Source organism: Myotis nattereri (assembly GCF_964212035.1).
Source record: "Myotis nattereri genome assembly, chromosome: 21".
NCBI lineage: Eukaryota > Metazoa > Chordata > Mammalia > Chiroptera > Vespertilionidae > Myotis > Myotis nattereri.
Genome location: NC_138097.1, coordinates 781,639 through 807,401, shown reverse-complemented (window position 1 = coordinate 807,401; position 25,763 = coordinate 781,639). Strand labels below are relative to the sequence as shown.

The following is a 25,763-nucleotide window of genomic DNA, read 5'->3' as shown; positions in this document are numbered from 1 at the left end:
GCGAGTGCTACTCAGACGGGCTGCAGCGCTAGTCACCACGCAGGGCGCCGCCTGAGCACCGATGGTCTGGAAAGTTCACTTTTAAAAGAACTGCCCGTCGGCACAGATGTGAAAGCACGCCCGACCCGAAGGCAATGTCTGTGCACTGTCCGGGGTGGGGCAAAAGCAGGCTTACAGCTGTGAGCAGCGGGCGTTTATTCTTATTTACTAGAGGCCCAGCTCGCGACATCGCGAGACCCGGACCCGCAGTGCCAGGGGGACCCAGAAACTCGCCGCACCGCCAGACCCATCAATGCACCTCCTGGCGACCGGTCGTCTGGTCGTTCCGGCCACTGGCCTTTTATGATACAGATGGTACCGTTTTCCGTACGAACACTGTAAGCCGTTCACCCCACCCTGTGTAGCAAGGAAACGCTAAGACCTCACTGTGAACAGCCCCGGGCCTTTCACCGAAGGGCAGCAGTAACGAGACGGAGGCGAGAAGCCAAGACTGTCGCAGCCTCGACGTCAGCAACGCACCTCCCCGGCCTTCAGGTCTGTTCCTTCCGTTTGACGGAGTCACCGGTTCAAGGAATAGGCTGAACCCTACAAATCTAGGTCCCGGGCCGTGAGGCAGCTGATGCGAAGGTCTCCGACTTGGCTGCGACTCACATGTGCTGGTGAGTTTAACGAAGACAAGAAATGCAAACAGAAGTAAGGACCTGGGTTTAAAAATATATTAGAACAAAATGGCTCAAAAAACTTTAAGTACGTACGTTGTCGGATGTAAGAGTTCCTGACCGTTTCACAGTCTGTTTTCAGTATCAGATCACGCTGGGCACCTGACACTCGCACGTCAATACCTCACAAAATGGCCTTAGTATGAATCTCACTTCAACTTCTGGTGACACATTAGGACCAGCGCGGCCTGTATTTAACTCCAGTTGCTCTGATTGTCGCACGAGTTACTCTGGAGTCACATTCGGAATTACCGTCAGCCCTGGGTGGTGGCTCGGCTGGCTGGGCGCTGTCCTGTGCACCCAAAGGTTGCCAGCTCCATCCCTGGTAGGGGGCCTGCAGAAGGCAGCTGGTGGATGCGCTCACATCCATCAATCTCTCTCTCCCTCTTTCCCTCTAAAAAAAAAAAATCAATTAAAAAAAAAAAGGATGACTAAATTAAAAGAACACTTCACAGATTTTATGTCCAGGAAGACACTGCCTTCTTCAGCATCCGCGGGGAACCTATCCGTGCTCTGCTCTTACACTGTATTTAAGGGGTTGTGGGGGGCTAGTGAACAATGAAGAACCCAGGATTTCAGGCACCGTGAGTGTGGGTAACGCCTAGCCCAGTGGTCGGCAAACTCATTTGTCAACAGAGCCAAATGTCAACAGTACGACGACTGAAATTTCTTTTGAGAGCCAAATTTTTTAAACTTAAACTCTATAGGTAGGTGCATTGTTATTCACTTCATGAGGGTCCTCCTCAGCTGGCCTTTGCTAAAAACGTCCTCAGTCTGATGGAGGTACGTTCGCTGAGGTCGACCCCTTCCACCTCTCCCCTCCACACTCGTTTTGTAGACTGGTTTCAGAGAGACGAGTGTGGAGGGGAGAGTTGGGAGGGGTCGGCCTCAGCGAACGTACCTCAAAACAATGTGTCTCCCCCACGCTGCGCTGCGTATCTCCTGGCCCAACCGACCGACACCCCCCACTTCTTCTAACGCCACTTCTCCAAAATACACTCGCCCCGGCCGAAAACCGACTTCTGCGCACGGGCCACGACGTTTCCATCGCACTGTACGTGCGCGCCCACACATGGTATTTTGTGGAAGAGCCACACTCAAGGGGCCAAAGAGCCGCAGGTGGCTCGCGAGCGGCGGTTTGCCGACCACGGCCCTAAACACTGATGGACAGCAAGCTGTCACTCAGGTGAAAATCCCTCAATGCTCAGAATTAGTGACGGTTTAGGAAAAACACAGCCACAGCCACGGGAACCTCTAACTTCTGAGCCGGAACTCGACAGAACGGGACAGCGAACCGCCAGAGCTGCTGCGGGGCAGGGGCAGGGGCCGGGGCAGGGGCAGGGGCAGGGGCCGGAGCCGCGCGTCTCGTCCCCGATGCCAGGCAGGACCACCACCACCTGAGCCAGTCTCCACACAGGGGAACACGGACACGAAGGGTGTGTAACGCAGCCACACAAGCATGTCGCTCTTTGAAATTGAAAGAAAAATTTATTGAAGATCTGAAGAACAAGCCCCAAAAGGCTGGCCGTTCCGGAAAACCGCGGCTACACAATGCGTGGCGTCTATCGTGGGCAAACGTGCATCAGACACAAACACAAACCAGGAACAAGCCACCTCTTCAGCATCCGAGCAAAGGCCGGGCCCCGGGCACCGCGGGCGCGCCCTGCAGGAGCCGCTCTCTGTCAGCACCAGTAAAACAAAGAGGACAAACGGACGGACTGGGGCTATGTACACGGGCGAACCTTTGGCACTGGGGACAGCGTTTGCCATCGAGCAGAAACACGGGTTATAAAAGTGCGTAGTGTCAAAGGAGGAGGACCACCAGCATTAAAAGCAGCTTCGCCAACTGGGCACAGACTACAGTCCGCCTCTCCGTGGCCTGTCGATACACTGGCAGCGACTTTCAAATGAAAAAGGAATAAGAACAGGAAAAAGGAGCTGGGACCCCTTTTATTTTCTCTGTTTAAAATCCAACAGAAAACAAACACCGGTTCAGTTACACACGGACATGGTCAAGGTCAGCATTTGTACAGGACGAGGGACGGGGGGGGGCACCCCGGGAGGCCTCACACGGCCTTGCGGTGGTACTCGGGCGGCGCCACCTCGTAGTCGCTGGCGCTGAACAGCGTCGCCGAGTTCTTCGCCAGGTACCTGCGGACAAAAGTCACTCGTCACAAGGAAGGTCCTGGCCCAGATCGCTTCCCCCTTGTTACAGAACAAGCCGCACAAACACTTGTGAACATGTACCAGGACCATCACACCGCACAGGAACGCCACAGAACTACAGCGCAAATAGTTAGACCCCGGGAAGAAAGAATAAAGTCCTGAATGATCCCCCCATTCCCAAGCGAGAAGTTACCCTCAGAACACCAACTTGCGTTTGCACCGTTTCTTGTAAGAAACCGTTGGTGTTACCTCCCAAGAATAACATTTTGGCGTTTTCTTAGCTCTTTGAGGCTATTTAAAGCTATTTCCATTCCCAGGCTCACGTGGCAGCCTTCAATTCTTTTATTATAAAACAGACGGTGTTAAGAAAACTCAAACACAGAAATGTGTGAAGCAGCAATAGAAAACGTCGCCCTTTCTTCCCAGGACCACACCAAGAAATAATCCGTCAGGGTGAACCAGACTTCCCCAGGTGTCTGTAAAGATTGAAAATGTTGCTCTCCTCGGTGTGGCTCAGTGGACAGAGCGTCGGCCTGCGGACTGGAAGGTCCCGGTTTGATCCAGTCAAGGGCACAGGCCCAGGCTGCAAGCTTGATCCCCAGTAGGGAGTGTGCGGAGCCAGCTGGTCCAGGATTCTCTCCCATCATTGTTGTTTCTATTTCTCTCTCCCTCTCCCCTCTCTGAAATCAATACAAATACAGTATTAAAAAAAAAAAAAAAAAAAAAAAAAAAGCCCTGACTGGTTTGGCTCAGTGGAATAGAGCCTCAGCCTGCGGACTGAAGGGTCCCGGGTTCGATTCCGGTCAAGGGCATGGACCTTGGTTGCGGGCACATCCCCAGTGGGAGGTGTGCGGGAGGCAGCTGATCCATGATTCTCTCTCATCACTGATGTTTCTCTCTCTCCCCTCCTCTCTGAAATCAATACAAATATAGTTAAAAAAAAAAAAAAATATTGAAGATGCTTCCCTACCAATGAGGGGTCACAGCGCCCTCTCCATTACAACCTGCTTGGGAATCTTTGTGCATCCAAGTATTTCTATCGGTAAGTTCCCAAAAGCCCAGCTTCCCAGTCCAAGAGGAAGCATGTGTAAAAACTGAACATGCACTGCCAGGTGCCCCCAAAACCTGTAGAAAGAGACGTCTGCCCCCCAGGTCTTCAATCTCTACTCTTAGCGAACCTGCCAAGAGCTATGTTGACTGTCATCGTGTTGGACATTCTTTGTGCGCCCACGTCTGAGAATCCCCAACGAGCCCTCATCACTGCTGTTCGTCGTTCCCTACTGCACACTCTTCTTTGTTCGCTCAGGGTACCAGGTCCTCTACGCTACGAGCACCCCATCGCCCGTCACCTTCACGAGCAGAGTCCTACCACGTGGAATTCTCAGTATTTGTCGTCCAATTCATCAATCATTGCCTGTATTGTTTTTTGGAAAGGCCGTTCTCACTACAGAAATCATAAACATACTGCGCTCTATGTTCCCCTTCGCCACCCTCACGGTTGAAGTTTCTGATTCACCCAGTTTTCAGGCCTGACCGTGCGGATCTGCGCTCCGGCCCCTCCCAGCCCAGCGGCTGTTGCCGTTGCCGTCACCGCCACCTCCGCAGGAATCTGTTCCATCACCATCTCTACCCCGGCGCCGCCACCACCGTCTTTACTTCCGCTTTATGGTTTAACACCGAGAGCCCGCCCAGCACGAGTCAGGTTCAGGGGACTGCGCTCACTCTGGTTTTCGCCTCAAGCGCCGCTCAGACTTACTTGAGGAAATCGTGCAGGTAATTCAGTAACAAAGCCAGGCTCTTCTCGTCCAGCGGCGTGTAGGCCAGCATCGCTCCGATGCGCACTGTTCAGACAGAGCAATTCCGTCAGTTACCTCCACGGGGGCGCCACGCGCTTATCCTAATTACGGCAGCAAACGCAACCATCGCCAACTCCTTCAAAATACGTAATTTTAGAAACTTGACTTTTACACTGATGGTAATTTTAGACGAAAGTTCAAATGGGAACGCAATGTTTTAGAACGTTATTTTGTGTTACTCCTTGATATCGATGAGGAAAGAAAAGAATATTCAAGGCCCAGATGGCGTGGCCCAGTGGTGGAGTGCTAACCCAGGACCCAGCTCACGGTTCCATTCCGTCAGGCCACGTGCCCGGGTTGCGGGCTCGATCCCCAGGAGGGCTGTGCGGAGGCAGCTGATCAATGATGTTTCTGACGGATGTTTCTCTCTGTCCCTCTCCCTCCCCCTCTCTCTAAAATAAATAAATAAATAAATAAGAACTTTTTTTTTTTTTTTAAATAAAAGGCTCAAGGGGAAGAAGCGGCATTTCGTTCCTAAAAGGCACATTACCGAAGAGCCTCAGCAGATGCGGCGCCCCGTACACCTGGGACATGGGCGCGTCGGGGTGGTCCGCGAGGATCTCGGCGTACTGCGGCCGCTCGAACTTGTAGAGCAGCTGGGTGCCCAGCATGACATTGAAGTACTCCTTGATCCCGGCCACAACTTCGTTCACAGCGTACTCCCTGACAAACGGGCAAAGACAGGTTACCTCCCAAACAGCCACCCGCTGTGAGTGCCGGGGAAGAGGGTAAAGGTTACATAATGAGATGAGGGTTAGGGTAAAATAGATGTATTTACAAATAAAATGAGACGAAATCTTTACTCAACAGATTTCTTTAAAAAGGGATCTAGCAAGAGCACGGAAAACCAATTCCACAAATAAACCCCTCAGGCTGAAAGTGATTTTTTACCTAAAATTTTACTGTCTGCTCTGTAAGAAAAAGCTTGCAGCCAAACGCTTGTGCCTGTTTTGTTAGTGTTTGGTAGTGATTTTATAAAGTGGGCACACATTTCACGTAACTGACTCGGAAATAAGACTGTCTGAAAGGAGACAGAACGGTCCTTGGACCCGGTTCAAACCGGAGCCCGTTCCTACTTATTGTCCGTGTTCCCGCGGGATCTCTTGTAGTTCGCGTAGTCCTCCAGGACGGAGTCCACGTTCTTCTTGGCAGGAAGATAGAAGAGCTGTGAGAACAGAAAGACACTCACACACCACACTGCCTTTCAAAGGGAAGTCACACTGGCCGAGCTTTAACGATAAAGAAAACCCTCCACAGTATCACAAAACAGGAAAAAGCATGTTCGTCCTGAAAACATGGCCCGTCGATTAACAGCCAAACACGGCCGGCGGCTGCCATCGGACACACGTAGCCACCGCCCGGGGGACCCGCCCGCGGAGGGACCCGCACGCTGCCCGTCACCGGCCGGCCGCGGACCGTGCGCCGTTCTTGCTCAGCCTCCGTCACCCACGCTGAGGCAGGGCCCTTCCACTCCGGGTGGAACTAAAGCACCGCCAGCGATGGTCCACGGCAGAGCCAAGCTTCGGTCCTGGCGGTGTAGCCAGACCCACGTCAAGAACTGAATGCAGCCCACGCTGTTCATGGCCCCGGCTCCGGCGGCACAGCACTCAGGCGTCCGTCTGTCCGTCCGTCGCCCCCCTTCCCGCCCCCCCCCCCGCCCCTGCCGTCTGTCACAGGACACAGCTCACTGTCCGAGCCTCATTCTGGAGCCGCTGTGGGTCCTACAGGCACCTCCTCACACGGCCCCCACTTCCTGTCCACTAGTCCCCAGACCCAGCAAGGGGACTGGTCTGGTTCTGGCCACGCACACCTGCAGGCGGCGCTGTGCGCTTCCTATGGCTTCTCATTAGGGGGCTCCTGTGAGGACAGGAAACGGGCTTCTTTGTCTTTACCAGTTTTCAGAACAATTCCTGCGCTAGCAGCTTCCAAAGTGAATCCTCCCCACCTTTCTGTATCATTCTAAACGCACTTTTATGTACTTGCTCTATTCTTCACTCTCTCTGAATGACAGCCACCACCAGAGACACCTTCCACGGGCTGGTCCATAAGCTTCTCCTCTAACAGCGGTTTTGTTTCCCAAACTAGAAACAACACACGCCCATCATAACCAGAGGCGCTGTCACCTTACCTGCTTCTGGCGGGTAATTAAGTCCCAGTCATCAACCAGCCATGGTTTCAGCTCTTCGGGAATCTTTACTTTGACTTCAACTCTGTTCATGAATGTTTCCTCCTGAAAGGAAAAAGGAAAAGGTACTCTGAAACGTCCTCCCTGGCGTTTCTCCTCCGCCTGGAGAGGCACTGGGTGTAAATCTTCCAGGACTCACAGAGGCCACCTCACTGTCTTTTCAAAGTCAGAATGAAAAGACCACAAGCAGCTGCTGGGAGCCAGCAATCTTCTCCTGATAGAAAAGCAGCTGACTCGGTGCTAGTTCACGTGAAGGCAACAGTTCCTCAGCCAGTTCCCTCCTCTTCTGTACGATCACCCTTCCAGGGCTCATTTGCTGAGCTTTTAGTGTTTCTGTATTTGTTGATATTCAATGACCATCCCAAACACAACGAACGAGAAGTTACAACATAAAGTTAAGTGTCCTGACGGCCAGTGACATCTTCAATGTCTCCTCAAGGTGCCTGATTTCCAGAGCACACCCTGTGTGAGCACATCACTGCCATGTAACCTCAGCGCCAGACACGCAAACTGTGTCAGTTACAAGTACCATCCCCGCTGCCCGTCCGATGTGACTCCACAGTGGAACTGACCCTTGAACCAGGTCGTGGTTAGGTCCCCGGGCAGGGCACATGCCCAGCTGCGGGCTCGATCCCCACTGGGGGGCGAGCAAGAGGCAGCCAGTGATGATACTCTCTCATCATTCATGTTTCTGTTTCTCTCTCTTTCTCCCCCGCCCCCCTTCTTCTCTGCAAAACATTAAAAAATACTAACCTTGCTTTCAGGGTTATAATTCAAAATTTGGGAAGTTATCCTATATAATAAAAGACTAATATGCAAATCACCCAAACAGTGGAACGACCAGTCACTATAATGCGCACTGACCACCAGGGGGCAGATGATCAACACAGGAGCTGCCCCTGGTGGTCAGTGCGCTCGCACGGGGGAGTGCTGCTCAGCCAGAAGCTGGGCTCAGGGTAGGTGGACATCCCCCAGGGGTCCCGGACTTCAAGAGGGCGCAGGCCAGGCTGAGGGACACCCCCCGCCCCGCCCCCCCCCCCCACCACCAGTGCATGAATGTCGTGCACTGGGCCTCTAGTAAATACAATAAATTGGAAATAAGACTTTTTATCACTTAACAACTCAAAGCTAGCCTTAGCTGGTTTGGCTCAGTGGACAGAGTGTTGGCCTGTGGACTGAAGGGTCCCAGATTCAATTCCGGTCAAGGGCATACACCTGGGTTGCAGGCTCGATCCCCAGTGTGGGGGCGTGTAGGTGGCAGCCGATCAATGATTCTCTCTCATCACTGATGTTTCTCACTCTCTCTCCCTTCTTTCCTCTCTGACATCAATAAAAATATATTTTAAAAAATTCAAAGCTATTACACACACACACTTAATAGTTTTCTTGGTTTATGGAGTCATCTTGTCACACACTAAGCCATTTAGTGTGGCCTAATCAATCTATACTGCAGGTTCTCAATGTCATTAATGAGTTCTCCGACTCTGAGCAAAACAACGTAAAATAAAACCAGCTGCACCACAAGCAAATGGATATAAACAACAGTTAAGTACCAGCCGGTTTGGCTCAGCAGATAGAGCGTCGGTCTGCAGACTGAAGGGTCCCGGGTTTGGGTTCAATTCCGGTCAAGGGCACATGCCAGGTTTCGGGCTTGGTCCCCAGTAGGGGGCACGCAGGAGGCAGCCAATCAATGATTCTCTCTCATCATGGATGTTTCTCTTTCTCTCCCTCTCCCTTCCTCTCTGACATCAAATATATATAAAAAGAGCTCAGTTCCTACAGCATCTCTGCAGTGCTGACCAAGGTGACGTTATTGGAGACGTGATGCACCGTCGACACCACAGAAACTTCAATCTTGTGCAGAAACACAAACTCGTCAACGTCGGATAAGCTGGGGGAGAGGATCTAACAAAGACACACCCAGAATTACAAGTAAAAACACACACACAAACCCCGTCTCCCAACAAGAGGAGCGTTTTCCTTCCAGCAGTGAACCCGTTAGCAGCTCCGAGACTGGGTCCTGGCCACCTGACTGCGCTGGCACAGGAGCGGAGACCAGCCACGCTGACCTGCTGCTGCTGAGAGGGAGGGAAACTCACGTTTTCCACGGTCGGGTCCACTCGCGCTCTCTTCTTGCGAGGAGGCTGGGGGGTCTCGCTGGTGCTGCCGCCGTCTCCATTCCCAGGTGCTAGGAACGCGGGGGTGAGAGATGGGTAAGTGATTAAATGACACAACCATAAGAAAGTCTCTCCGAACACACCCTCCTTTTCATTCCCCCTGACACAGTGTTACCTGAATCTGTTAAAGAATCCCATTCCCGCCCTGACCAGTGTGGCTCAGTGGACAGAGCATCGGCCTGCGGACTGAAGGGTCCCAGGTTCCGTTCCGGTCAAGGGCATGTACCTTGGCTGGGGGCACCTCCCCAGGTGGGGGTGTGCAGGAGGCAGCTGATCGATGTTTCTCTCCCATGGATGTTTCTAACTCTCTCTCCCTCTCCCTTCCTCTCTATAAAAAATCAATAAAATATATATTTAAAAAAAAATTAATCACATCCCTACCACAAATGTGACCTCTGTGAACATCTACAATGTTGCCTCTACAGAGTATCTTCAGGGTCAGTCACTGAGAATGAAGATGACAGAAATAACTGCTCTCAGGCTGCTCCATGGTAAAATGAGCGTCAGGTGCACTGGTGCTAGTGTGTGCCTACGACGCCGGTATTCACACCTGAGGCATCAGTGGGCCTGAGCTACTCTAGGAAAAGCTCTCGCCGGTCGTGTGGCCGAGCACCGACCTTTGAACCGGGACTGATATTTCTCTCTCCCCCGCCCCCTCCTTTTCTGAAATCAATAAAAAACTAAAATAATAAATAAGGAAATAAAAGTAAATGTTAAAAAAACTTCCTAACTTAAATTTAAATCAATTTAAAATTCAGTGTTGTAAAGTAAAATAATGTTAACAAAATATGCTTACTTTTCTGTTTGTTCTTTTTTGTTTTCCTGAAAAGAAAAGGGAGAAAGATAAATAATTGCTGCCAGTAAGACTGCCTCTGTTCCAACTCCTTTTTATCAGGAATACATTCCTAGGGAAATACGGCCTCAAATGATAAAATCAGGCAGGAATAGTTCCTGCTCAGACACAGGACTCTCATTGGTGGCTGGTTAAATCCACCGCTCCCTCCATATCGGTTTCTCACTCTCCACCCGCGCCCCCCCTTCTGCTCTAAAAGTCCATGGAAAAGAATATTATCAGGTGAGAATTTTAAAAAGTCACCATATTCCAGCTTCTACGACCCACAAGCCCTAGTGCCGGGTAACGGCGCCGACAGGACGCTCACGGCAGAGCCGTGCGCACAGGGACACAGGGAGCCTTGCTTACACCTCCACGCTCTTCTGCTGCAGGCCGGCCGTCTTCTTTCCTGGGGCCGCCCCTCTCATCTTCCCCTCTGCATACTGCTCCCTGCAAAACAAGTGCAACAGTCATCATAACGGGAGTCCTTAGGTGGAAAAGTAAACAGTGACAGCTTGATTCCATCTTGAAATTTATATTCAAACTAGAGGGCCGGTGCACAAAGATTCGTGCAAGAACAGGCCTTCCTTCCCCTGGCTGCCGGCACCGGTTTCCCTCCGGCACCCGGGACCCGGGCCTTCTCTCTGGCCGCCACCTCCCGCCTTCACCTCCATCTTTGTTGCATTAATTTGCATATTCCCTCTTTATTGGCCATGGGCGCCGCCATCTTTGTCAGAGTGACGGTCAATTTGCATATTCCCGCTTTATTAGATGGGGTGGCAGTCCCTGGTCTACACAGACATGTTCTGATAGTTTCTCACAAGTTGGACAGATGATATATTTACAGAAAGGAAATCACTCAAGAAGCCTAAAAGGCCTAAGAACTTGCTCTCTGTACCTACCAGAATTAAAGTAAAAATGTAGTAGAGGTGATTACAATAGATTGTAACACATAATTGAAAATTCCATTTGTTTTGGAATTCACTAATCCCAATGCTTTATTTCATCACTTTTATTTCAATTTTGACACACATTTCAGCTTTGAAATGAAGAGAAAACAATGACCCTGCAGACCGCCCAGTCTCCTGGGCTCCTTTCCCCAGGATGCTCCTACGGCTGCAGGAGAGCGGGGCGCCCTCTCCCTAAGTGCCCCTTCCTGAGCCCACAAGCGCAGGTGACCGTGAGCTGGCCAACCACAGGAATTCCCAGTCACATCCTGTTTCCCACCGGCCTCTAAGGACGGACGCGGGAACTCACAGCCGTGCTCCGTTCTCCCAGGAGAGGCTTCTCGGCTGCGTGTGGTCACAGCCGTCACACAGCACCTGACCAGCGCCAGGAGCCGTCTCGGAGCCAGGCCGCCAGCGTGGTTTCTACTGTTCACTCCGTTTCCAGAAATTAACCCAAAGGCCCCTCTCCTCATACTCGTGCTGCGACCAGACTTACTGATTGGCCTTCTGGAGCTCCCGCTGCTTCTGCAGGTTGGTGTCCACGTATTTGAGCACTCTGCTCTCTGGGACCCACTCATCCCAACTGGAAACGAGAGAAGGGAAACGTCATTCAAAAGCATTTTCACCTTCACTCAGACTCTGTCCTCCAATTACTTTTTAGAAATTTACAAGACAAGACTTTGGATGTACTAGGACTAAAGCGAAAATTTCTCTTCTGTAAAGAAGTAAACTTCCTATTCTCAAAAGCAACGTTCCACCTCTGAACTGCCAGAGTTTGCCCTGGCTGGTGTGGCTCCGTGGATAGAGCACTGCCCTGCAGACTGAAGGATCCCGGGTTCGATTCCACTCAAGGGCACATTCCCCGGGTTGCAGGCTCGATCCCCAGTGGGGGGCGTGCAGGAGGCAGCCATCAATGATTCTTTCTCATCATTGATGTTTCTACCTCTCTCTCTCCCTCTCCCTTCCTCTATGAAATCAATAAAAATATATTTTAAAAAAATAATAAACTGCCAGAGTTCAAACCCAAATTATTCAAATCATTTTTTCAAAACAGCATACGAGTCTGGCAGGTGACGGAGTCTGGCCTGTGAGAGCGTGGAGCGCGCCCGGGCCTCACAGCACGTCTGCTGCGGAAGCAGGCACAGAGGATCCCAGTCACCAGGCGGCATGTCCCTGACAACTGTCTTTACAGAATGGAGATACCTTCACAAACTGCACTTTCAAAAAAGGGGCCCAGGAGACCACCAGCGGGCTTTCTGAAGAGCTAAAGCTAAGCGGCCCCTCGGCTGTCACAGCGAGTCACAGAACCCTGTGCCTCAGTTGTGTCGCCTTTCACTGGGGACAACAGTGCCCATGCCAGCGCAGGCCCAGCGCCGGGGAGCTTCACACAATAAACACTCGCGCTTCGGGAACACACAGACTCAGGACCACGTCCACCGGCTGGGCTCACACTGGAAATCAAAGCATCACAGATAATGGTTCATCAGACGACACCCTCTTGCACCTTCACTCGCAAAGGAATACTGACTTCCAAGGCACAGCTGAGAAGATGTCTTTCTAAACATCCAAAGGTAGAACCGCCCCCTCTGCGGAAACAGCTGACTGCTAAGGTTTTCTGGCCGTTAGAAAAAAGCTCCTTCAAAATAGGATTCCTGCCCTGGCCGGTGGGCTCAGTGGTTAGAGCGTTCTTCCACGCACCAAAGGGCCGCGGGTCAATCCCTGGTCTGGGTGTGTGCGTGAGGCAACGAACAGATGTCTTCCCCCCCCACCCTTCCTCTCTCTCTTGAATCAATGAAAAACATATCCTTAGGTGTTTAAGATGGTTAAAAAAAACAACAAAAAACCCCATGATTTCTGACCCGACCGGGAATAGCACAGGGAGGTCACAGTGAGGCTCACGCGCTGAGCCTCGCAGGCCGGGCCTGCCAAGTTCTGTCCGCGGGGAAACGAGGCCGGCTCCTCCCTAGGGGGCGCCGTCGCGTGCCGAGGGCCTGTTTCCTCCTCCGAGGGAGCGCCTTCGCGACACGGGGACGTGCCCGCCAGGCTTCCCGTCAGTGCCTTCCCCCCCTGACCTCTGAGGACGATGGCCGGAAGGAGAATAAATCAAACAACCCTCCACATGATTCCTAGAAGAAACGGTAAAACATGCATTTACCTAGAGGTCAGGAGGGGGTGGTGGACTGAGGGAGCTCCTTCAGGAACAGGAAAAGGGGCTACAATATCCTCCCGTGTCCTCCAAGCGTGGTCAGAGCGCCTGGGCCTCCCGGCTCCTCTGATGCAGAAGCACAGAAGAGTCTCAGTCACCAGCGCACAACGAGCTGACGCTCACGATTCCGCTACAACTGCTAACTCACTCCACCGTCTGGGTCAACACGTTCTAACAAGGTTTTTGACAATTCAGAAGATCTTACCTACTGTGCCTTTAAAGACCACGTATAAATTTGCGGAAGTTTAAGCAAATTCCAATTTGGGGATTGAGCCTGAGTTGTAAGATACCCTACAAACCACTTTGGAAATGAGGATTTTACTTACGTATCTACTATAGCTATTCTAATTCTCTCCCAAAGGGACTGGCTGACTTTTACTTACCGCAAAGTTCATTCAGAACCTTGCAAACCCCTCCCCCCGACATAGAAACACGTCAAATGAGCACCTTGGGCCTGGCCAGGGAGCTCTGCTGCCTAGAGCCTCCCCGATACCCCACGGTCCGGGTTCGATCCCGGGTCAGGGCACATACAAGAGTCAACCAGTGAACGCATCAATAAGGGGAACCACGTATCAATGTTTCTCTTTTTCTCTCTCCCCTCCCTAAAAGTTAACCATTTTTTTAATTTAAAAAAAAAAAAGGGACTTTGATCTAAAGAACACAATCATCTCTGAGCTGCTTTGTCTGCCAGGAGCTGGACCCCCTCGCTGAGCCCCAGGGAAACGAGGACGTGTTTTGCTCTGAGGAGCATCGATAAGGCTGTAGCTAAAGGGCAAATACTCAGAAACTGTGTGTGCAGATAAGTCAAGAGGCTGAAGGAGGTTCCTGCAGGCAGCTCGGGGGAACCCACAGCCACGGGGAGGCTGGCCCTGCGCACGCAGCACCAGCGACCCAACGCCGGGCCCGGAACAGCCCTAAGATGGGCTTCCTCCAGGCTCCCCAAACACTACGGATGGTCACTTTCAAACTTACATCTATTTACCTACAAACCAAATCAAACACAGAACACACCTTGATATGTTAACATTCCTCAGAATATCTACAAAGGTATTAATAAAGACCTCTAATATTTATTGCCACTTTTCTTCTCTTTCAAAGGAACCAATTAATATTTGATATAAAATTAGCTGAAAACTAGATATAACATTACAAAGGAAAAAGTGTTCTTAATATATTTTTAAGCAGTGAAATGAGAAACTCTAAGAATTTGGTATTTTCACAATTTCTTAAACTATAAACACCACTTAAAACCCGTCTTTAAGCTGTACACATCTACACATAATTTTATGCAAAATATCTCTTACACACGAAAGAGTTAGGCTCAAAGCTATGTCCACCGCTCATGGTCCTGGGTTACTATTACCTGCCTATCACTGTTAGAACTATTCCCATTATCACTAACTGGGGGGGTTCCTAAGTTGTCAGAATGTGCTTCTAGATTCCCGCCGTTCTACAATTACACTCACAGGAGTTAAGGGTCTGTTGTTTTGCTGTGTTTTCTCTTTTTAGCTAAAAGCATTTGTGGAGCCCTGGCCAGTGTGGTTCTGTGGATAGAGCATCGGCCTGCGGACTGAAGGGTCCCGGGTTCGATTCCGGTCAAGGGCACGTGCCTGGATTGTGGGCTTGATCCCCAGGAGGGGGCGTGCAAGAGGCAGCCAATCAATGATTCTCTTTCATCATTGATGTTTCTCTCTCCCCCTCTCCCTTCCTCTCTAAAATCAATAAAGATATATTTAAAGATAAATAAATAAGTAAATGAAAGCATTTGTGGAAAACGTTTCTAACTGATCTAACTCTGGGCTGGTCACTGGGGAGGGAACTGTGGGAACAAGACCACAGAGCGAGCCTCCCCCCAGCCAGAGCCCCAGCCAGTCGGGGGCAGTGCCACGGGGAGACCCGGGTACCACACGCGGCTCAGGCACACGAAGCAGGAGTAGCTGCTACAGAGCCACTCCGGGAGAGCTGCACTTCCTGGCAGCGCCACCTTGGAGGATAGAACGCCCTGTCTAACTAAAGTAACTGACGACCTCTCACAGCAAAAGCCACCAGCATCACCAGGAGTAAATCCTGAGACGTGGCGTCTGTGGCCCCAGGTGAAAGGCGGCCGAGAGACACTCGCTGGATATTCTAGAACGGGTTCAATCTATGCACCGTCCGCTCCCAGGAACACACCAACGCACCACAGCTTAACAAGATGCTCTCGCCCTGGCCCAGGTGGCTCAGTGGATAGAGATTCAGCCTCTGGACTGAAGGGTCGCGGGTTCGATTCCAGTCAAGGGCACATGTCCAGGCTGCTGGCTCAATCCCCAGGAGGGGGCGTGCAGGAGGCAACGGATCAACAATTCTCTCTCATCATTGAGGTTTCTCTCTCTCTCCCTTCCTCTCTGAAATCAATAAAAATATCTTAAAAAAAAAAATACTAACTTTTCAAGGTGGAAAGTGAAGTCCTGTAACTAAATTCCTGTGTCTGTATTAGACCATGTGGTAAAAATACATGAAATCACATTCTGCCAACCTAAGTTGGTCATTACTTCGAGATCAGACAACCTTTATCCTTTTCCCTTTTCTAGGTAGAAAAATCCAACTCACTCTGACTATAACTGCTGGACACAACATACACAGTGACTGAGTTTGTGCTAAGGGCAAAATATATATATATATCAAACTATCCTAAAATATTCCAAAATGTGAGGGGGGGATTATGGGGGAGGGGAGGGTTGTAGGGTGGAGGGATTGAGCAAAAAAAGAAAAAAAGAGAAACTCATGGACAACAGTGTGGTGACTGGGGGGGGTCAGAGGTGGAAGAGGGCAGAGTGGGTGGACGGTAATGGGGACAAAGTAAATAAATATAAAATAACGTGGACAAAACCCAAAAAGGGTGGCTGGTTGACCGATGATTATCAGACATGACACTAGAACCAAGAATTACTCCAAAAAATTTAAAATAAAATGGCTGCACCCTAATTTCTATTGTATTTCCCTCACACTCAAATGGCTCACCCTTGCTGCAATATGTCACGTTAAAACTACACACTCAAGAAGCATGTTTGTGCCAGTCTATGATACACGTTACTTTGAAAATTATAAACAGAAGATTGCTTTTAAAGATCTAATACTCACTTTTTATTCCAACCACTGTAATGTATGAAGTATTTCACTTGTTTGTCCTTTATGGCAACCTTTACACACTGAAATAAAAAAGGAAAAACGTCACTTAGAGATACTAAAGAAGAGATGGTTTTAAAGTAGCCAATCTTTCAAAGATTCTTTCTACACTTAAACTCTTAGGTGGCCAAAATGAAGCCCCCCAAAATGTGACTCTCTGAAACAGCGGTTCTCAACCTGTGGGTCGCGACCCCTGTGGGGGTCGAACGACCCTTTCACAGGGGTCGCCTAAGACCTTCAGAAAGCACATATATCATTACAGATTGTTTTTGTGATGAATCACGATGCTTTCAGGATGTTCCATTTGTAACCATGAAAATCCATCCTGCATATCAGATATTTACATGACGATTCATCACAGCAGCAACATGACAGCGATGAAGTAGCCACGGAAATAATGTTATGGCTGAGGGTCCCCACAACAGGAGGAACTGCATTAAAAGGCATTAGGACGGTTGAGAACCGCTGCTCTAAAGAACACTGTTTAAAGTTTATAAGCATTAAGAATTCTGAAATTGCCGAAAGGTCACAAGTTGCGGGAGTCAGTCTAACAAAGCCAAGGGCCATGAGCATAAGGGGCCCCAACCCTGAACGCAAGGGGCCGGACAAGCTCCCCAACAGCGGCTAGTGCCGGTTACTGTTTACTTCCTCGAAGCCTAAATAGCCAGAAACTGTAATTCCAAAAACAAGTTCAGCTAAAGAAAAACACTGACGACGTGTGAAAGTTCGACGAGCTTATGAAAAGGCGGTAAAATGTTTGGGTGCAGAATACAGCAACTAGCAAAGTGATAAAGTAAAAATGTTTGCTGTTCTTAAAAGCAGCCAACAAATCAGAATGGACACAGGAGGCTGTCAACTATGACAAGTGATAAATATCTGCGTTTAGATTTATTGATTACATTTTTTAATTGATTTCAGAGAGGAAGGGAGAGGAGAGAAACATCCATGATGAGAGAGAACCATGGATGGGCTGCCTCCTGCACGCCCTTCACCAGGGATGGAGCCCAAAACGCAGGCACGTGCCCCGACCGGGAATCAAACCATGACCTCCTGGTTCACAGACTGACACCAACCACTGAGTCCCTCCAGGGGGCCTGGTTTTTAACTTAAAACTCTTGACAAAGAGGAACACAAACATGTGAACTGCTCCCTGCCATGGCCGGTGTGGCTCAGTTGGCGGGAGCACAGGCCTGGGTTGTGGGCTCCATCCCCAGTAGGGGATGTGCAGGAGGCAGCAGCTGATAGATGTTTCTCTCTACCCTTCTCCTTTCCTCTCTCTCAGAAATAATCAATGAAAGTATTAAACATATACAGCTTGCTGTTTTGTATATCATGGTGCATTTTCTTAAAAAAAAAAAAAAAAACAACAAACAACAACTGTTAAAAATAGTCACATCCGCCAAAACCGGTTTGGCTCAGTGGATAGAGCATCGGCTTGCGGACTGAAGGGTCCCAGGTTCGATTCCAGTCAAGGGCATGTGCCTTGGTTGCGGGCACATCCCCAGTGGGGAGTGTGCGGGAGGCAGCTGATCGATGTTTCTCTCTCACTGGTGTTTCTGACTCTCTATCCCTCTCCCTTCTTCTCTGTAAAAAATCAATAAAATATTTTAAAAAATAATTAAAAAATAAATTAAATAAATAAAATAAAAATAGTCACATCCTAATATCTGTCCTAAAGAAGTTAACAGGAAGAAAACACTAGAAATACTTTTGATTTTGGAATGCATTATCCCATTCACCTTTGGCTAAATGTAAAATCAGTTTTTATAATCTCAGCACACACAGGTGGAGGAAAGGGAGCCCCCTCAGGGTTCAAACAACAAATAAAAGTTAAATGGACTCATTTTTAACCCTTTTCGGTCCAACCTCGAGGCCGACTCGACAGACCAGGCGCTAGGAGCAGGTCCAACGTTGAGCTATAAGAACATTAAAAAGTTCAACATTCAATCCCGTCAATTAATTTGGACCAGACTGTTTGAATTCCAAAAATAACGTTGGACCGCAAAGGGTTAATGTTAGCTTTTACCTTTAACATACTTTAACTAGCTCAGTGCATACGTAGCATTCTGCAATTGCATATAAAATTGACCTTGGGGGGAAAAATAAAATAAAAATAAAAATTGACCTTGAACCCTAGATGGTTTGGCTCAGTGGATAGATCACGTGCCTGCGAACTGAAGGGTCCTGGGATCACTCTGGTCAAGGGCACCGACCTCGGTTGCAGGCTGGATCCCTGGCCCTGGGAGGCAACCAATCGATGTGTCTCTCTCACACCGATGTTTCCTCTCTCCCCCTCCTTTCCACTCTCCCTAAAAAATCAATGGAAAATATCCTCAGAGGAGGATTTAAAAATAAAATTGATCTTGGTAGTGTTTTCTCACAAGCCAGTCATTGATTACAAATGCTATCGCTCCCATCAATAACCATCTTCTCTCTCAAATGCGCCTTCCAACTCCTGGATGAACGGGCAGGACAGCAATGATTGATCTGATCCACTAAGCAAGCCGGAAACACCCCGTCAGAGAAGGTGGGAACTCCTCACACCGACGGGAAAGGGAACTCACACGGTCAGACCTAACCAGTAGTTTCCGGTAACTTCTGAAAGGAAAACGGGCTTCCTACCTTTGCTTCATAAAGAAGAGGCCCGTGAAAGCACAGCACGCGCTCACCTGGGGGAGGAAGAGAGCAGTGGTTAGCGGTCATTTCTCTTGTCTCACCCGAGAGGCCGCACACCTGTGCTTGGGATTTCCTCACAAAACCAGGGAAGTGGGAGTGGCTATGCATGCATCACCCCTTCAGATCAAACGTCAACATTTCCCATTTTAACTATCTTCATACAGTAAAAGTCCTACAACAGAACACCTTAGTATCTGCTACAAACAACAAAAACCACGTATTAGAATGTCCATCTACTTAAATCAGCAACCAAGCTAGCTCCTGGCTAAAGGGTACAGGTAAGGTCTAGAGCTAATAAATAAAACCTCTACCTACCTGTTGGAAGGGTTGGTTTTGTCTTTCAATGTCTAAGATGTATCCCAAGTTTAGAACCATATGCTCTATCTATGGCTCCGCTTCCAAACTTTTTATTAATTAAAATCAGTAAAATAATCTACACATGAAAATTGCCATGTGCATCGGAAATGGCTGGGGTTTGTTTTTAAAGAGGTTCATGTTCACGACGTGTGTTCATCCATGTTCTGGACACTGGGCTGCTGCAATGAACCCAGAATACAGGCCTGGAAGCCAGCCTGCAGCCAGGCCGACCCATCAGGCAGGCGTTCCTGGCAGCACATCACATGTTATTGTAGCAGAAACATTTCTCCACGTGGTCAACAGGCCCATAGGTGACAAAAGCAGTCCCACACTCAGCTCCTTTAGGTCTAAAATTAAATTAAAAGAGCCTACCGGCTCCATTCCGAAGAGACTATAGAAGTTTCGCCATTGAAACATGTTACTGCTGCTTGTAAGTTTTCAAAACTTACACCTTAAAAACCTTCGACCTGAAACATCACCCAGCAAACCTGAATATCCATTTCCCACGGGTGGACCCAGCGCTGCCCTGCACCTGCCTGGATGAGCACGTCAGACTGACGGGAGCACTGATATGTGAGCAGACAGTTCACACAACGCCCTGATTTCACATTAACTATCTTCATAAACACGAGAGGGGCTGAGGAGCTGCTGGAAAGGCCACAGGGAAAGGTCCCGTGGAGGGAAACAGCTGGTCAAAAGCAGGGAAACATGCTGAGGGACATTCCTGTTTAACGTAAGCATGTGCCATCACCAGAGCACAGGACACACCGCTCTGTTACAGAGAGGCCTAAGCCACCATCCCACCACTGGGCCGTTACCCAGGATGTGCACGGACCACCACCAGGGGGCAGACACTCAGCGCACAGACATGGAAACAGGAACCATGGAACAGACGAGGAATATGTAGACTAGAGCGGGAGTTCTCAGTCGCCACCCCTTTGGAGGTCGAACGACCCTTTCACAGGGGTCGCCTCAGACCATCGGAAAGCACATCTATCATTACAGACTGTTTCTGTGATTCATCGCTGTGCTTTCATGATGTTCAATGTGTAACCATGAAAATCCATCCTGCATGTCAGGTATTTACATGACGGTTCATCACAGCAGCAACATGACAGCGATGAAGGAGCCACGAAGATAATGTGATGGTTGGGGGTCCCCACAGCATGAGGAGCCGTATGAAAGGGTCGCGGCGTCAGGAAGGCTGAGAACCGCTGGACCAGAGGAATGGTGCGTGCACGGGTGGGCCCCTGCCCGGCCTGCTGTAACTCTGGCCATGCGGCTCCTGTGAGTGGTCCCCTGAGGACACTGCCGGGGCTGCGGGCCCTCAGAGGTGAAGCGGAGACTGGAGCAGGGAGCGAGTCACAGCTGGGGAAGCCGAATGGGCCTGAAATGACCCAGGGGGAGGTCAGGACGGCCAGGCTGCTGAGCAGGAACCAGGACGGGGGGGGGTTCAGATCCATCTGGGAGGATGTCAGGGTCAGCACACCCAAAGCGGAGCCATCCAGTCGGCAGCCGAGTGCCCGTCTGGGGCTGAGGAGAGACCTGGGCCAGGAGCCCGGGGTGCGGGGAGGCACAGAGCTCAGCAGCACCGAAGACCTGGCCTGTGTCTCAATTTCCCCCCAGGGAAACTTTACTGAAGTTTAAAGGGACCTAAAATGGCCTCCCCCCGCCCCCCCATCCTTTGGCTCCTGCGGCCCAAGACAGCTGCACTGAAGCTCAAGCCCTCTGCCCTCTATTCTAGCTGCTCGGCCCTAAAAGTTTGTCAAAAATAAACAGAAGCCGGCCGAGGAGCATGACCCAGGCTAACAAACGCCTCATTTCCACGGAAGTGGAGGGAAAGCCTGCCAATCAGAGAAAGAGCAGCCCCTGTATCAGATGTTCCTTACAAGCCTTTCTCCACTCGAATCCCCTCTGATATCAAACTACAGTCATTCTGCCCGATGCTCCCTCTAGGAACACACACACCCAGGCCCGCGTCAGCCTGGCCAGGCCCGGAGCCCTCCCCCTGGGAACGGCCCGCCTTCTTCACGCGAGGCTGGAACAGGACTTCAAGTGCAAGACACTCTCTGTGCTCAAACGCTGCTTTGTAACATACGCTGTACCGTTACGAAATGAGAAAAGTACTTCCAAGCTTAAAGGAATTATAAAATGTACCATTTCTGATCATTCGTATTGGCAGCATTACTTCCGGCCAATTCTTCCGCAGTGTTTATTATGAGGGCTAGAACACTCCTTTCTCCTCACAAGGTGTTCTGGAACTTGTCACATAAATAATTATCATTCCTTAGTGACCGTTCTGCAACTCGGCTTTGACAGCGAGTAGAAAACAGCTGGAAGGGATGGTAAGGACGGGGGACTCGGGAGCTTCCAAAGCCTTCTCAAAGGCACCCGGTTCCCACTTCTCTCGAACTCACTTTAGCTACGCCAGGGTTGCTCAGTGGTTAGAGTGCAGGCCTGCAAAGGGGGGGGGTCTCGGGTTCGAGTTCAGGTCACGGGCAATATCTGGGTTGCAGATTCCATCCCCGCCCCTGGTGGGTGCTCCTGGAAGGCAACTAGTGTTTCTCTCACACTGATGTGTCTGTCTCTCTCCTTCCTCCCTCTCTCCCCTCCTCCCCCCAAAAAACCAATGGGAAAAATATCCTCTCTTTGGGGGAGGATTTAAAATATAACCACCACTCTAGCAGCACAGGGATCCCCGTGTTGTCACCCAGGCCCCTCACCCTCCATCCCTCTAGTTTAGAATGTAAGCGCTTTCCCCTGAAGGCCCAGCCCCCTGTGGGAGGATCCATGTCACCCGCCCTGACGGTCTGATGGCGCCCATCGGCCTTCCCCTAGAATGTTCCATAAACACCTAACACACGGTGTTACCAAGGAAACCACCCACACTGACAGTTAGCAAAACAGCACGTTATTTCTGACATTAACTCAGGTGATAGAGCAAAACATCCTGAAGTCAGGAAGACACTATCTTCATCACCTTTAATACAGACTATGGAAACACGGCTCCCTAATACTACCGGGGGGCTGTTTTCGGGGGGCGGGAGGGGGGCACATCCCTAACTGAAACACTAGACTGAATCTCAGTCAGATCATATCTTCCGGCCCAAGTCTGGGAACCTTCTGAATTCTATCCACCGACTCGAGATGCCTGAGAATCCCTGCTCTCAAACACCCAGGAAGGAAAACAAACCCCAGGGGGCAGCCGATCACAGAACAAAAAGAGTCCATCCGGATCCACAATGGCCTAAGCCCGGGCGGGTGTGGCTCAGCGGCTGAGCATCCACCCAGGAGGCCAGGGCACAGGCCCGGGTTGCGGGCGGTCGCCAGCAGGGGGCGCGCAGGAGGCAGCCGCTCCCTGATGTTTCTCTTCATGTTTCCCTCTCTCCCTTTCCCTCCCCCCTCTCTAAAGCAATAATAAACAAAAACATGCATTTTTAAATTTCCCTTAAAAACTTCTTAAATGTTACACTTTCACCACACACTCGGGTCTGGGATGCATGCCCCTGTGCGCAATCCTAAAGCACATCCAAGTCTGAAAGTCCGACCACGAACATTCCCGCCGCCCTCCTGACACGGACGGACGGGAGCAAGCACACAAGCAGGTCCAGGCGGGCAACCAAGGGAATCTTATTTTTTTTTATAGATACTTTTATCGATTGCAGAGAGGAAGAGAGAGGGAGAGAGGGAGATAAAAACATCCACGGTGAGAGAGATCATGGATCGGCCGCCTCCTGCGCGCCCCCTAGTGGGGATCGAGCCCCGACCCTTCGGTCCCCAGGCCGACGCTCTACCCACTGACCCACACAGGCCAGGGCGATAAGAAGGGAATTTTAAAGCGTTTTACTATTTCAGCCCACGATGAGGCCTCCCCTCTAACACTCCTTAACTGTGAAATTAAAGCGCTGTCTTACGGGGGCGGCGGGGGGGGGGGGGGCGCGGGTTGCCCCCAGGTTCCACGCTCCAGCCCAAAGCCCTGTCCATCAAAAGCCAATGAATAGCCCTGGCCGGTGTTGCTCAATGGGAAGAGTGCCAACCCGCAGAGAGAAGGGTCCCGGGTTGCAGGTTCGATCCCCAGTGGGGGGCGTGCAGGAGGCGGCCCAACCACCATTCTCTCTCATCACAGATGTTTCTCTCTCTCCCTTCCTCTCTATTAAAAAAATAAATAAAAAATAAAATAAAAATGAAAGCCTGCCCTAGTCCGGTTTGGCTCAGTGGATACTTAAGGGCTTGGGTTCGATTCCCGCCGGGGCCACAGACCCAGTTACAGGACTCGATCCCCAGTGTGGGGCGCGCAGGAGGTGGCCGATCCATGATGCTCTCTCATCAAGGATGTGTGTCTGTCTGTCTGTCTCCCCACCCCGTTTCCTCTCGGAAACCAATCAAGAAATAAAACACCCCTGACCGGTGTGGCTCAGTGGATAGAGCCTCGGCCTGCGGACTGAAGGGTCCCGGGTTCGATTCCGGCCAAGGGCATGGACCTTGGTTGCGGGCACATCCCCAGTGGGGGGACGTGCAGGAGGCAGCTGATCGATGCTTCTCTCTCATCCATGTTTCTAACTCTCTCTCCCTCTCCCTTCCTCTCTGTGAAAAATCAATAAAATGTATTTTTAAAAAAATAAATTAAATTAAATAGCCAATGAACACACACACACTCTAAGGGCCCGGCCGGTGTGGCTCAGTGGTTGGTCCTCCATCCGGGCACCCACGGGAGGGTCCCCGATTGGCTCCCGCTCGGGGCACACGCCCGGCCCCCAGCAGGGGGCGGGCAGGAGGCCTCCCCGCCGCATGTCTGTCTGTCTCTCCACCCCCCCCCTCCTCTAAAAAAGCCAACAAAAACAGATTTCTAAAAACAAAACAAAATACACTCACGGGGGCTCCCCCATCGCCGCCGCCAGACGCCCGGCCGCCCCGTTATTTCCAAAACGGGCGGCGCGGAGGCAGCGGGACCGGCCCCGGGCGGGGAGCGGGGGAGCGGGGCCCCGCGGGCAGCACAAAGCGGCGCCCGCCCCGGGGGGAGGGGGAGGGGGGGAGGGGGGGAGGGGACGGAGCGGGGGAGGGGGCGCGGGAGGCGCCGGCCGCCATCTTGCGGCGGCCATTTCGCGGCGCCGCTCTCCCGCCCGCCCCGCCGGGCCCCGCATCCCCCTCCTCCTCCCCCACCCACATCGCCGCCCGAGCCCCCGGCCGTTGCCCGCCCGCCTCCCGCCTCCGCGCCGCCATGGCGCCCGGCCCTCCCGCCGCCTGCGCCCCCGGCCGCGCCGCCGCCGCGCACACAACAGCCGCCGGGACAGGCTCCGCCGCGCCCGCGCCCCCGGGGCCCTCGGCCTCCCCCGCCCCCAACACGGCGCCCTCCCCGGGCCGCGCCCCGAACCCCGCGCCGCAATGCGCCTCCGCACAAAGCGCCGCCGCCCCGCCGCCGCCGTTACCCGCCCCGCCCGCCGCGCCGGGGCCCGCACTCACCCTCCTGGAACTTAGGCTTCGGGTCCTGCTTCGGCGCCATTTATAGGGATTCGCCGCCGCCGCCTCCTGCGCCCACCGCCCCGACCGCCGCCCCCCGCTCGCCACCCACCCGGCTGCGCGTCACACGCCGAGCGCGGCACCAGCTCTACATCCCGGGCGCGATTTGCCGGCGCCCGAACACCTCACGGAGCCGCGAGTGCGCAGCCGCACTGCCAACCGCCCGTCCCCGCCGCCGCCGCGCACGCCGCGCACGCGCCCTGCGTCGCGCCGCGCGAGGCATGCCGGGAACTGTAGTTCCGTGGGGCCCCTCCTCATCCGCCTCCCATCCCCCATCCCCCTGATTCTGGGCGGTGTTTGGGGTGCGGGAGGGAGGAGGTTCGTGGGGGCGATCAAGAGCGGGAAACGCATCGTGTGTGCAGGCCGCGGGCCGCCGGGACGTGCTGCGAGGCGGCTGGCGAGGGGAAGGGGCGTGGGCAGCGTGAGGGCCCCGAGGCCTGGGGGTAATCCACCATCAATCATCCCGCTCACTGCTAGCCCACGTGGCCTGCGGGTCCCCAGGGGTTTGAGCGGGTCCCGCGGGGACGCAGGCGCGAGTTTGGCCTTGGAGCCCCTAGAGCAGGGGTGGGCAACCTTTTTGTGAGTGCGTGCCAAAACCAGCAAAATCTCTGGCTCGAAATGCTGCGTGCCAACCCTAATTTTTTTTTCAGAGCGTGTTATGCCTACTTGATATCCCAAGTGTACGTATGTGAAGAACCTTGAAGAAATAATAACATTCACTCGAGCGACAAAAACACAGTCTATGATGATGAAAAATACATTTAGCCGAAGCCGGTTTGGCTCAGTGGATAGAGCGTCGGCCTGCGGACTGAGGGGTCCCGGGTTCGATTCCGGTCAAGGGCATGTGCCTGGGTTGCGGGCACATCCCCAGTGGTAGATGTGCAGGAGGCGGCTGATGGATGTGTCTCTCTCATCGATGTTTCTAACTATCTCTCTCCCTTCCTCTCTGTAAAAAATCAA

At 51.8% G+C, this 25,763-nt stretch overlaps 1 protein-coding gene across 2 annotated transcripts; it reads right to left on the bottom strand.

The window, feature by feature from the left end:
* Positions 1-2,181: 2,181 nt before the first annotated feature.
* On the bottom strand, positions 2,182-25,012 carry MORF4L1 (mortality factor 4 like 1). 2 transcript variants are annotated; one of them, XM_081114911.1, is made up of 13 exons: positions 24,747-25,012; positions 18,876-18,922; positions 16,209-16,276; positions 13,038-13,154; positions 11,379-11,465; positions 10,305-10,385; positions 9,900-9,925; positions 9,026-9,114; positions 6,870-6,971; positions 5,818-5,906; positions 5,232-5,404; positions 4,642-4,726; positions 2,182-2,870 (listed from the first exon to the last, which is right to left on the bottom strand). In XM_081114911.1, exons 1-13 carry the CDS (start codon positions 24,784-24,786, stop codon positions 2,786-2,788), a joined length of 1,089 nt encoding a protein of 362 aa, XP_080971037.1. In that variant the 5' UTR covers positions 24,787-25,012; the 3' UTR covers positions 2,182-2,785. The 2 variants fall into 2 exon arrangements, with proteins under 2 accessions (XP_080971037.1, XP_080971038.1); XM_081114912.1 differs by lacking the exon at positions 13,038-13,154.
* Between the last annotated feature and the right edge of the window lie 751 nt (positions 25,013-25,763).